Source organism: Podospora anserina, chromosome 4, assembly GCF_000226545.1.
Source record: "Podospora anserina S mat+ genomic DNA chromosome 4, supercontig 3".
NCBI lineage: Eukaryota > Fungi > Ascomycota > Sordariomycetes > Sordariales > Podosporaceae > Podospora > Podospora anserina.
Window position 1 is genome coordinate 83,752 of NW_001914836.1, and position 12,865 is coordinate 96,616.

Consider the following 12,865-nt stretch of genomic DNA (forward strand, 5'->3'; position numbering starts at 1 on the left):
GGCTATCACCTCGACTTCCATACATGTATGTACTCTCAGCGCTTGCTCATGACCCACCCGCACCCCCCTCTACCTCTCAGCCCTTCAAGCCACGGCGCATACAATAAAACGGCTCTTGGAATCGAGACAGTGGAGGGCTCGCGGAAATGTTCGGTCCAGCGATCATGGTGTGTTCACCGACGTCAATCGAGTGCCCTTCGCCCCGGCGAATGGAGAATGGAGAATGTGACGACTGGGGAGGTTAAGGCTGAGTCTGGTCTATGGTACGGTACTTGTATCCGACCTGGGCATTGAATACGATTGCAACCCCCCCTTGAAAACTAACATGCATCCCTGCCTGCAACGTGCTGACGGTCTGGGTAGTATCCAACCCTGCGGTTGCCTAATAGCGAACATGCATTCGGCATGGCCGGCACTGTCTCTTCCCGGCCAGAGTGCCAGCTTTTGCTCGCGGAAGGTGTCAAGATTGACAAGATGTCACTTGGAGATGGTGGAGCTGAGAAGGGAAGTAGCGAGGACGGGGACCTTGCAGCCATGCAGCTGGGCAAGGCAGATCAGCCAATCTATTGTCTCTCCGATACCACCAAGAAATCTCGAGCGAATTTCCAACGGGCTCGCTGCAGACTGCAGACGCCTCGCATCACGCATCACGCGCTTTCAACTTATTCAACCTTCCACTTCCTCCTCAACCTCCTCCCCCATCATCGCTGGCTGCATGCGCAGGAAGATCACCCGTCTGGATCGAGTGCCCTCGACTCACCGAATCACAGGCCTCACACTCCGACCCCGCACAGCACTTGGCCATGCCAGAACGTGGCCACCACCACGCACACTCCCAATAGTTCGCGGGAGAAACTGGGGGCTAATACTACTCTGGCATCGTCAGCCGCCCTGCTACACCCCACGCTGTGGACTCTACATCCGACACTACCTCGACGCTACCTAGGGTAGTCAGTCCCAAGACACCCTACCTCCCCAAGCCTCCGAACGCCTCCCAAGCCTACCAAGGCCTGTCTACCTCCCTATTACGTCCGATACTGGACTACTACCGACATCACGTCACATTTAGCTACCTCTGCCACGCAGTAGTGTCGGATTACGCTTTGCTGAGAAAGGAAAATTTGCGTCAAAATGCGTCAAGAAGGCCTGGATGCCCAGCTCACGGCCTTTGCGCCACACGAGAACCGTTCCTCTTTCTTGTTCCCATGTGTCATTGAGTGCCTCTTTGATATCCACATCACATCGCCCTGTCTGACAGGAACGGTTGCGGCACAGAGCAGGCTTGGACCTTGGCAGTCTTTCTGCACCGCACCGCCCCTCCCCCCCTACCGTCAACACCGTCGATACCCTTCAACTCGTCCGAAAACCTGGAATCCGCACCGGTCTGGGGGCAGGGGTAGGGGTGCTGAAGGAAGAAGCCCAGTTTTGAAGGAGTGAAGGAAGGATTCTGGATGTGGTGCAAGGGTAAGCTGGATGGAACCTTCTTTCGAAGCCTCCGGCTGGTTCGGTTCGTACTGAGCGTTGCGTGCCGCAGACGTTGCCATTCCGAGACAGTCCGTGTTGATTTTCTCACTGCCGTTGCCGTTATTTTCCATACCCATAGGTTGTGTTTTGCGAGATGGGAAGCTGAGAGGCCGTCCGGAAGTGTTGAGGTTGGCGTCCTCCCAGATACAACAAGTAGCAGCTAGTCGCAGCAATGTATGTTTCACACCATTCCTGGCCTAGAACCTCGCCCCTGACTGCAGCTCGCTTCCTCTTCACCCGCGCTAACCTTGTGATCGACCAGCTCCTCGGGGCACACTTCGTCTTTGGCCGAGGAAACCCAGTCATCAATGTGCCTCTCTCCCCTGGAGCCAATGTGGGGAAACACAACAGGCATGATTCCATGTTCCTGGAGTGATGCCGAGAGCAATACATCTGGAAAAGGAAAGGCTAGCCCGGAATATCGACTACATCCCATGCAAGTCTAAGGCCAAACTTGGCCCCGGCATGCTTGAAGGTGTGGTAGGTGGAGGTGCCTATGACTCTGACTTGACTTCAGATGAACTGATCTCGCTCCGCCAAACCATTCACTTTCTCTTGAGGAACCCCACTGGATGTCGGCGCAGAGCAGACGAGGGAAGAACCCGTCCGCGGTCTTCGTGTTCCTTCAAAACCCTTCCCCCGAAAGCAAGAGGATATAATAACCTCCCCCCAAGCCACCCAATCCTTCCGCCCAATATGAAGTTTTGATAAGGCCACAAACCTCAAACTTTCACCCGAACTGCATCCAACTACCACCTCGCCTATCTCCTGGCGTTGCTCGGCTCTATACTTTGCACTCTATTTTATATTGCTCGACCTCTCTTTTCCACTTGCCCAACCCCCTCTATCGTCGCCATGAGGTGGTTTCAGTTGCTTCTCCTCGGCTTGGCCCTTCTCCTTGAAAATGCCACCGCCCTCAAGTACGAGGTAACGGGTACCCGAAAGGGTGTACCCATCCCCAAGGAGCAGATCAAGTTCGCACCCTACCAGTTTGGTCGTAGCAAGAACAACGGTCCGGGTGCTGTCCAGCCTGCCCCTACCAAGATCAAGAAGAAGAGAGCCAACCCCATCTCGAGCAGCGCCAACTGGTGCGGTGCCGTAAACCACTCGCCGACCACCAACAAGATCAAGAGCATCCATTCCTTCTGGCAGGTTCCGGGCTGTACCAAAAGAACGGGCCAAACCTATCCCCAAGCCGCTGCTGTCTGGATCGGCATTGACGGCAACACATGGCCCTCGGCCCTGCTGCAGTCGGGCACTGTCTGTAAGATTGACACTTCCACTTCCGCCACAAGGTGAGTTTACTCTTTGAAATCGTAGACTGAATGGATCGAGTATCAGCTTGCTAATTCACTGTTCCAGACACGAAGCTTGGTGGCAATGGGTTCCTGACACTGCATTTACCATCTCGACCATGCCCCGTAAGTCTTGCTCTGCCCTGCCTGCCCTTATCACCTGAGATGTGAACTCCTTTTGCTAACGTGACGTGTTTGCTCTCCACCTATAGTCGCCGTAGGAGACTGGATCGAAGTCACAATCAATACAACATCTGACACCGCAGCCACCATGTGAGCCTTTTTCCTTCCTTCATTCCTTCCACATGATCAAAACCAACACCTCTTCCCTAGCAAATTCGACAACGTCAGCCAGGACGAACAAGTCATCGTCAACGTGACTTCGGGCCCGACCCTTGCCCGCAAGGACGCAGACTGGGTCGTGGAGAGGCCCTACTATGGATCGAGCCTCGCCGGCTTTCCCAGGTTCGACACGACTTGGTTTGAGGACTCATATGCCACACGCACGACGGGCGGCAACCTTGGGATTCTGGGCGCGACGCAGTACCAGATTCCGAGTTTGTGCAATTCGACAGAGTATGACAATGCCAATTCGGTTTCTTTCTCGCTTTAAGGGTTTTTCCTTTCTTTTCTCCTTTTGAAGGGGATGCTGGGGGGTTAATGGGATTAAGGGGGTTTTGTTTTCCTTTTTCGATCGACATATCTTTGTTTTTTGTTTTGGAAGTCATGGAATTGATTACCTACTGGGTTTTTGGAAATGGTTAGGGCGGCAGGTGGTGGGTTAAGGGCTTATTTAAGATACCTTTCTTTCCTTTTCTTTTTATATCTGGCTAGTATAATTCTGGCAGCTCAAGTTTGGGTTGTTTTGAAATCTTTTAGGATCTTGGGAGGGGACTTGGTTGCATCTTTTGTCTTGTCCTGTCAGGGATACTGATTTTGGGAGTTGGATATCAGCCTTGTGGTGTTGTGAAGTGTAACGATAATAGGGGTCTCATATTAGGTTTCTGTTATTGTTTTGTCTTGGTCACTATACATGCAGGGGGTGGCTTTATATGATGTACCTTTCAGCTTGTCATTGGGCAGATGTGTTTATGCAAGTGTGGCTTGTCAGGTGATGCAACCGGAATGATGAGAGACGTCATACAGGTCATTCATTGAATGGAAAAGAGCAAGTTTTTTCTTTTATCTCTGAGCAATGATGACCCTCTCTGTCAATTTTCATCTGTTGTCTGCATAGGGGTTCATATCTAGCAGATGTGAGACATCTTTTGATGGGAGATGGCCAGTGCACGAAAGTCAGGGGTAAATATCATCGCATCACGTAGATGGTCAAGCTCTGGATAAAATGATTGGTTCTACAAGTCAGTAAGATGGATGATCATTATCAATTTGTACCTTGATAAAAAGAAAATAGGGATCCTACATTTTTTAGATCTATTGGCTATCTTTTGAGGTATAATCACTTTTGCAGTGCCAGTTATTTTGTCCACGCCGTGATGGTTTTCTCTCAAGATGACCTTCTATCAGAAAATTGCCATTGGGGTCTCCTAGACACTCCTGAAAATATTTCTCTGTGACAGAGTATTCTTATCTTAGACTCGTCCAGGTTTCACAAGAGTGCCGCGATGAAGTGCAGCTGGCATAGGGATTCATCAGGTCAAAGCACACGGAGATCAAGCAATGCCAGTGAACATCACAAATTGTAATAGCAAACTTCTCATGTGGTGCTATCGGCAATTTTGGCACGGTGGCATGAAGAGTCACAAAGTGATTCCTTTGGGGTCACGCTGGTAGGGTATCATTTGATCATCAATCATACAGAGCTGAGATAAATACAGTTGAAAGTCGTCAAGCGACCTGCTTTCCCTTGTGTTATCTTGTGGCCTCCAAATACAAGTACCGATTGTACCAAGGAACCATATCGTTTCAGACAATGATATGGAAAAGAAAGGGAAGAGCGGAGTTGTGGGACCGGGAACGCCAGTTAGGTCCGAGCAAAAGAGGAATCTAATCTGATGACCGGGCTGTTGTTAGGTATGGACCCGAGAGGGGAGTGTTTCCAATACTAGAAGGTTCAAAACATCTGGGCGTAGAATAGAAGCCCAAGAAAGCTCGCAAACTCTCAGTAGAGCTCCCGGAATTGTCTGCTTCGTCCTACACACCCTACAACATTGGTAGTTTAGTAAAGTTACTCCAACAGGTCAAGATGACAGCGATGTGTTCTAGACACTAAAGAAAGGCTTACAATCACACTGGAAGAAATAGTTAATTATTTGGTCTCAGTCATGGGGGGCCGGAATGGAACTTACAGAAGTCATATCAGATCCTTCATTGTGGATGAGGCAGTATCCACCACCGCATCTTGTGCACATCCGCTGTGTGCTTTCAATGCAGTCTTTGCACTAGCTGGGTGTCAGTTGAAGAACCTCTGGAAATAGGCCTTGCATCAAAGGTCAGCCTACGTTCATGCCGCATTCCCAACAACTCTTCAGGACCGGGGGCTGTTAAAAAACAGTCAGTAACTGCAAATCAGGGTGCGTTTCTGCGTGCATCACTGGTCAAGACAACACAACAATAACAACAACAACAACAACAACAACAACAACAACGAGGACAACAAAAGCGCAAAGCCCAAAGGGACATGGACCTTTTTGTACCACGTCACCGCATACCCATGGGATCTTTGGATGGCAGGGCTCGCTCCGCGCATCTGGGTCCAGCTAGAATGCTCGACAGCCAGCTCTCTGGCTTTATGCAGGTTGCTCGCTGCCGGCAGTCACAGAACCGGTCGAGAAACGGTAGAGCGAGCACTTTCCATCGGCGCAAAACCCGTCCAGTATCTTGGGCCCCGAGTCTCTGTTGTCGTTCTCTCCGGTAATGGTGGGGGGTTGCTTACATGGTCCCCTGAATTCAATCCAGCATGGCCACCGGATGATCCTGCAAACGCCCCGACATAGCACGTCTCGCACCACCATTTGTTGCACCCGGCGCAGTACCTGTCTCTAATGCAGTCAAAACAGCGTGGGATGAAGCGCGCCTTGTTCTGGTTTCCCTTTCTCAGGTAAGAAAGTCGGTGCCGGACCGCCTGGCCAGTCGGACACATTGCAGCGCTCAGGGTCGAAGAATGCATCGGAGGCGGGGGCAGCAGCGGGAACCTCCCAATGTCGGCCATGGAAGTATGACTAGACCTTCTTCCCTCAGTATTTCTTTCTTCTGGATAGATGTCTTCTCCCCACACTGTAAAACCTTCGGGTGCAGAGCCACATCCCTCACAGCCACCGAGACTGTGAGTGGCCACGTTGAAGTGAGGGATCAATGCAGATGCTGGGGAGCCCGCGGCTTTCAGAACATCGAGGTTAACCTTGCCCCATGCCAGCGAGTTGATATGCCTGGGGCTGGTGCAAAGAACTGAATCAAATGCAACTATGCCATCACAGGCCACAAGCGTAGAGGCCCAGTCGGGGTTGATCCGACACGGAAACTGGCTGCCACGGCGAAAATACCACGCCTCAGGTTCCTCAATGAGAGAAGCCGTCAGTGTTTGTTGGCTTCGCGTGTTCCAGGCTGCTGCTACCGCGGCCGGACTGGTAGGTGAAGGGCTCCGGGAGCTCTCCTGAGGAGGAGCCGCCTCAGGTACCGGATCCTTCGGACCAAACACATAGAGACCCTTGAGCCGCGGTGTGCCCTCAGGTCTGGACTCCCGGCACGCATATTGCAGTGTCTTTTGGAGCTTTCGTTCATTCAGATTCTTGACATCGCGGATCGATAGAATGCGAACTGAAAATGCCGGATCAATGAGGATGTCGTGGATGAGCTCGGCAGTGACAGAAAGACCATCAAGGGTCAAAACCTGCACATCCCGAAGGATGTCATGCCGTCGGAGGTTGGAGAAGATGCCTCTCAGAGGCCTCGAATAGAAACTGGCAGGGGAACATGAGGTCAGCCTCCCGTCGGACCATGCACGGAGATAACAGACTCACTCGTCCTCAGTCAAGATTTCGTCAAGCTGAACATTGCGCCAGGTCTCGCCACCCCGGTCAACGGCATCACTGTCAAACTGGGCTGTCTTGACGTTGCCCAAATTCAGGCGGCGGAAGACTTGCGGGGTATGGTAGATCAGGAAACGAAATGCGCGCGAAGTGGCAGCCAGATTCAAGACATCGTAGCAGGACAGGTACGGAGCTGTTTGGGAAAGGACTAGGGAATTGGCAAGCAGTTGAAGTAGTGCGGTTTCTTGAATCTCTGAAGGTAGAACTTGGTCTCTGGCCATCGTAGGCTTGAAAGCTTGTCGTCGAGTTGGTTTGGTAAGAAGGATAGGAAGGTTTACGAGGATGGAGCTAGGGGGAAGGAATCAAGTAAGCAAAGCGCGGGGTCAGCCTGTAGATAATTATATAGCTGACGACTTGACAGGATGGGACGATTAAGTCCGGAAGTCCGGATCGCACAAGCGAAGCTGTCAAGGCGGTCGCAAATCAGGAAGTCGAGAGGAGGTCGGTCGATCATCGAAGCCAAGGTGCAAGGGTGCTCAAGCAAAGGTGCAAGGGTCCATGGCAGGAGGGCTGGGCGGTTCGAGCGTCAAACACCCATGTCGATATTAACCTTAATCGTGGAATGTAATTGTTCAACATCAAACGATCTGCGCCAGATTGCGCCCAAGATCTTGGTTGGCCCTCCAGGTTCTCAAGACACGTTAAAGGGCATCCATCATCTGCCAACTGGCAGAATGGCCATCCCAAGATCAAACCCCTATCCTCTTACCTCTTACCAGACGTGGAGCTGGCCGAGACACTGTTTGAACGGGCCGAAGAGGTTGTTGCAGAAAGTCGCAGAGGGTCGCATGGATGCGAGTGATTAGCCGGCTTTAGCGTTGGGGTTCACGGGGGTTCTGGGGACCTTGAACAAAATCCCCCCAACACACAGCGGGGTGTCCCCCCTCACGCTGACCACATTCTTTGCCCAAACAGAGTGATTTCCCCTCCTCGTCCCACGCCCAGTCTCGCCCGTCTGGAGAACGACGTCGGGTCGCACTGCCTTAGCTCGCTGTGGCCTCGCTGTGGCAAGCGGCACGAATCGTTGGTTTGTGGAGGGGAAACAAGAGGTCAACTGAGCAGGGCAGCAACGAAACACCATCCAGCTGTGGGACACGTGTATACCTGTTGAGGTGTTGAGCTGTCCTCTCTATTCCTTATCTTATCGCAGCTCCAAGTTCCAGCTTGTCATCTCACGGAGATCTGGCCAAGTGCTCCATGCAGCAAATCCGGTGGATCTGCCATTCATTGGGCCATTCGGCATCTCCAAAAGAGGCCTGGTGCTGTTCTCGACCACGGGTGTTTCCCCACAATCCTTCTTCGAGGTGGGGTTGGCTGAACAGGGGCCAAAGGCAACTCGAACCGCAGACAGCGCGTTTAGGAAAGTTGTTCACGGAGCTGACGGCTCCCGAGAGAGAGCTGAGTTGGCACCAGGGGCTTCAGGACTTCTTCCACGCTGTCCAAATGTGGTGATAAGGTCGGAATACCACCCGTAAGTTCCGCCGTAGCTTCATGTTATGGAAACCTCAGGCATAAACATGGTACCCCACGCGCTGGGTCTCGCTGGGGGCCCGGGCCGTTTTAGTGGGGGGGCATTGCCGGCAGGCATCAGCTATCAGCTAGCTGATGACGATGCCCGGTGATGGAATCTGCAAGAAACCGCTGACTGATTGTCGAAGGCTTTTTTGTGAGGTGATACCATCAACGTCAACAGCTTTTCCGCCATTGAAACACGTTCGTTTCCCTTTTTTGTTTCACGATATACCGTACACAATATCAAACCCAACCGCCATTCTCGATTTCTTTGGCGCTTTCCGGTCCATCGCGCTCCCAACATGACATCCAAGCCAGAGCAGCTGAATTGGTCGGCATCTCTACGCATCGCTCATCCATCCCCATCCGCCTCCAAGGGTTTGCAGGGCGATAAGATCCTGCTTCCGCAGTCGGCTCTTGAACAGCTTCTGGCAAGAGCCCCTTCGACCTTCACATCGTCGACGTCGCACACTTTTACTGCCTTCGATCCTTTCAGCCCCTATGCCGTATCCGATGCCAGACGAGAACGTGCGCAGTATCGCGAGACTAGCCAGCAATTACCTCACCCGTTGATGTTTCAACTGGTGAACCAGAAGAATGGAAATTCTGTTTACGCTGGTATCCGAGAGTTTTCGGCAAACGAAGACGAGGTCGCCCTCAGCCCCTACCTGATCGACGCACTTGGAATACAGCACGAAGACATACAGCAAGAGCCAACGTTCGAAGATGAAGTGGTGGACCTTACGGACGATGAACCCACCAAGACAGAAGAGCTGAGAATAACTGTCAAAGCTAGGCAGCTCCCGAAAGGCACATACGTTAGGCTACGACCGCTTGAGGCTGGTTACAATCCTGATGACTGGAAATCCCTCCTTGAAAGACAGCTCCGCGCAAACTTTACCACACTCACGAAGGACTCAATTCTGTCGGTTCATGGAGTGAAGGGAGAGGAGTTTCGGTTCCTGGTCGACAAGTTCTTGCCGGAAGGAAGTGGAATCTGTGTTGTGGACACCGATTTGGAAGTTGACATTGAACCCCTAAACGAAGAACAGGCTCGCGAAACCTTGCGTCAAATCGCTGCCCAGTCACAACGTGCGCCAGGAACGGATCCTGGTACTTCAATTGGTCACACGATAGACATTTGGAAACAGGTTGATGGTCAGGTTCTAGACGGAGACTATGCCGATTACGACTTACCATCCTGGGACAAATCTCGCCCAGTCGCCATCGAGTTGACAATACATGGCGACCACGAGGTCGATCTTTTTGTTAGCCCCAAGTCTAACCGTCAACGAGCATTACCCAGGGACACAGAGCACGTCTTTGGCGACTTCTCTTCGCCGAAAGATGGCCTGAAGCGCATCGTCATTCAGCCTACCAATCCCGAGCTTGAGGGGGCAGAAGCTTTACTTGTTTCCGTTCACGGGTTCTGCCTTCCAGACAAGGATGCGGTGGGATCAGTCCCAGCAAAATACACTCTACGCGCAAAAGCTGTTGACGCACAAGGCTCTGTGACAGCTCCCATCGACCTGAGCAGCTCAGCACCCAAGTCCACAACGGAAGAACAGTGCAGAAACTGCCATCAGATGGTACCCAAGCAAACAATTGTGCTCCATGAGAACTTCTGCTTGAGAAACAACATTGTCTGCCCTCAGTGCAAGAGCGTGTTCCAGAAGAAGTCGGCCGAATGGGAAGCTCACTGGCATTGCCCCGTGCATCCAGAGGCCTATGGCTCAAGCATGTTGAGCAGGTCGAAACATGACTACGTCCAGCACACTGCGCATACATGCACTGCCTGCGGCCCATCGTCTCCCTTCACCTTCCCCTCGTTACCAGAGCTGGCCCGCCATGCCACCACTAACTGCCCCCACAAACTTATACTCTGTCAGTTTTGCCACCTCGAGGTTCCTCAAGAGGGCGATCCGCTCGATCCGTCTTCAGAAGCGGAGACAGTACTGTCGGGTTTGACAGCTCACGAGAGAGCTGATGGCGGGCGCACAACCGACTGCCATCTTTGTGGCTCCATCGTCCGTCTCCGAGACATGGCTGCCCATGTGGCTCATCACGAACTTGACAAGGCCCGGAAGCCAAAGCCAGAGTTGTGCAGGGGTGAGCTTTGTGGTCGCACACTCCACGGCATTGGACCTCGAGGCCAAGTCAATGGTGGGACTCAGATGGGTCAAGGGCCTGGAAACAGTCTGGGGCTTTGCAGTCTGTGCTTTGCGCCACTCTATGTCAACATGCACGACCCAGAAGGAAAAGCGTTACGCCGCCGGATTGAGAGACGCTACCTCGCCCAGCTCACGGTAGGTTGCGGAAAGAAATGGTGCCAGAACGAGTGGTGCAAAACAGGCCGGGCAAACCGTGGGCTGGAAGCACTGGGCACCAGTGTTTCGACTGCGCTACCGTTGGTGAAACCGCTTCTCGAGGCGATCACTGACCACAGTCAACGCATGCACTTTTGTGTAGATGAGGCATCGCAACGTCGGAAGAAAACGGCCGAGATGCTTGCTGCTGAGGGCGTATGGGATCTCGAATGGTGCACAGCTGCCATGGAGGCAGAGGGTGGGAATCTAAGCAAGGCACGGGGTTGGCTAGCAGACTGGGCGCCAACAAAGGTTCATAAATAATGGTATATTGACCAGAAGACATACAGGATTTAATAGCATTTCGATGGGGGCAATCGGTATACAGGAATGACGAACGGATGATACCCAAATACATAGAGCTTGGTTCACAGCAATGAGACCACATTGCAGGAGTTGGAGGAAATAATACAAGATCAAGTACTCTTCATTCTCGGCCTTTTCCCTCCTTCGATCCCTGGTTGATATTACTACTTCTTTATCGAAACCTCGTTCTAGCAATTGGCCGGGTGATCAACAGTTCCATCTTCCTCATCAAGCACTGCTGAGGGCTTGTGGAGCTTAGTGGGACTGGAGCAAGCATTATGTCAGCTTCCATCTTAACTTTGTGAAAGACACTGGCTTGGCTCACGCAGCAGCTGCAGCTGTCACAGGAGGTGCAGGAGCACGAGGTACAATTGCACTGGGAAGGCATGTTGTAGGAGTGTGGTTGACGGTTGTCGACTGATGGTCTCGTGTGTATCTTTGTGGTTTTGGTAAATGATAATGAGCTGGTGTGTATACCGAAAGAGGTCTGAGTTGGAAAGGATAGGATGGAGGGAAGCTGGAGGAAGTCCAGAACTTTATACACAAGCCCGTCCCCCAACTTGAGGCTGTCGGCCCCCTCTTCTCCAGACTCCCGAACCAACTTCCCGACTCATCCTCAACCGCACCGATCATGATATGCAAGACCTTCTAGCCAACCTCAGTTCCAATCAAGTGGCGTCCATGTTACGACTTTGTCCAAGACAACTAAGGGTTGTCTGCAGCTCTTTTCCTACACAGTCGCAACTCAGGAGCCAATGACTTGTGCTGCTCACATATCACATCAATATCACGGCACGACCCCATCAATCCTCAACGCGGCCAGCTCAGTGGCTGCTCCTCGCCGGTTACAACCCCAAAGCCGGGCTAGGAAGCAATCAGCATCAGAATCTGGTCCTTTAACGAGATCATGCATGCACTCCCACATATTCGGGCATTGGCAAGGAAGAAGGAATAGCTGATTCGATAGCTTGTGTTCGTCACCTGGTCATGAACGGAGCCTTATCATTCCGATATCACATATCACCAAACATCTGCCGTCGTCAAGACGAAACACTGCATGACAACAGATCCCCGGTACGGCCTTAGATAGAAGGTGAAAGCGGGGAAGCATATGCAATGCAAGTTCGAAAGGGCGTCGAGAATAGATAAACTCGGCCCTGAGGGACGCTTGCGGGAACCAATCCGCAGCCATACGATCATCCAAGATGGTGTGGCATATTTGATGGCCTGGTGTGGGTGGTCGTCTGCCTGCCTGTTCTGTGTAACACGGCTCGGTGTCCCGTTGCTTGGCTTCGTGCGTCTGGGGCGGGCACCAACCGGCAGCCGAGCCACGGGCCGTGCACTTCGGCATCTCTCTTGCCTTCCGGGTCGGGCAGAGAAAAGAGGGCTGGTTCTATCCCCTCTTCTGGCAGGTGTATCGTACCGCTGATGCCGCCGTGGGGGGAATGGGGTCATCTGATAGTTAACGCTCCATTCACGCCTCGGTCTCGCTTCCTGTCAGAAGCGGGCGTTGAGGGGCAACCGGGTAGACCGCAAGTGGCGTCAATGTTTGCCCTTCTCCCTCTTCCTCTTCTGACTCCTGACCCGCTAGACTCGAGATGGGTGGTGTCACAACGGATGCTCCAAACTCCTTGCCGGACTCCACACTGTAACCGAAACCGGGCAGTTCTTGGCATCTCCGATGCTCGACATGTGTTTGCCACCATCTTCAACCCCATGGGGGACACTGTTGTTGCACTCAGAGGTAGCAACAGCGAGAGGGCACCAGCCGCGAGCCAATACCTGAGCCAGGGTACCGCATCCACACTCATGA

General features: G+C 52.5%; 4 protein-coding genes across 4 annotated transcripts; 2 read left to right on the forward strand and 2 right to left on the reverse strand.

The window, feature by feature from the left end:
- Positions 1-2,379: 2,379 nt before the first annotated feature.
- PODANS_4_9870 (uncharacterized protein) lies at positions 2,380-3,432 on the forward strand (the record flags this gene model as incomplete). Its single annotated transcript, XM_001903958.1, has 3 exons — positions 2,380-2,819; positions 2,860-2,945; positions 3,098-3,432. The coding sequence occupies 3 exons, from the start codon at positions 2,380-2,382 to the stop codon at positions 3,430-3,432; spliced, it is 861 nt and encodes a 286-aa protein (XP_001903993.1).
- Positions 3,433-5,595: 2,163 nt separating this feature from the next.
- On the reverse strand, positions 5,596-7,089 carry PODANS_4_9880 (uncharacterized protein; the record flags this gene model as incomplete). Its single annotated transcript, XM_001903959.1, has 2 exons — positions 5,596-6,739; positions 6,800-7,089. The coding sequence occupies 2 exons, from the start codon at positions 7,087-7,089 to the stop codon at positions 5,596-5,598; spliced, it is 1,434 nt and encodes a 477-aa protein (XP_001903994.1).
- A 1,593-nt stretch (positions 7,090-8,682) lies between these two features.
- PODANS_4_9890 (uncharacterized protein) lies at positions 8,683-11,010 on the forward strand (the record flags this gene model as incomplete). The annotated part of the gene is made up of 1 exon (XM_001903960.1): positions 8,683-11,010. One exon carries the CDS (start codon positions 8,683-8,685, stop codon positions 11,008-11,010), a length of 2,328 nt encoding a protein of 775 aa, XP_001903995.1.
- Positions 11,011-11,240: 230 nt separating this feature from the next.
- PODANS_4_9900 (uncharacterized protein) lies at positions 11,241-11,685 on the reverse strand (the record flags this gene model as incomplete). Its single annotated transcript, XM_001903961.1, has 2 exons — positions 11,241-11,316; positions 11,378-11,685. The coding sequence occupies 2 exons, from the start codon at positions 11,683-11,685 to the stop codon at positions 11,241-11,243; spliced, it is 384 nt and encodes a 127-aa protein (XP_001903996.1).
- Positions 11,686-12,865: the final 1,180 nt, after the last annotated feature.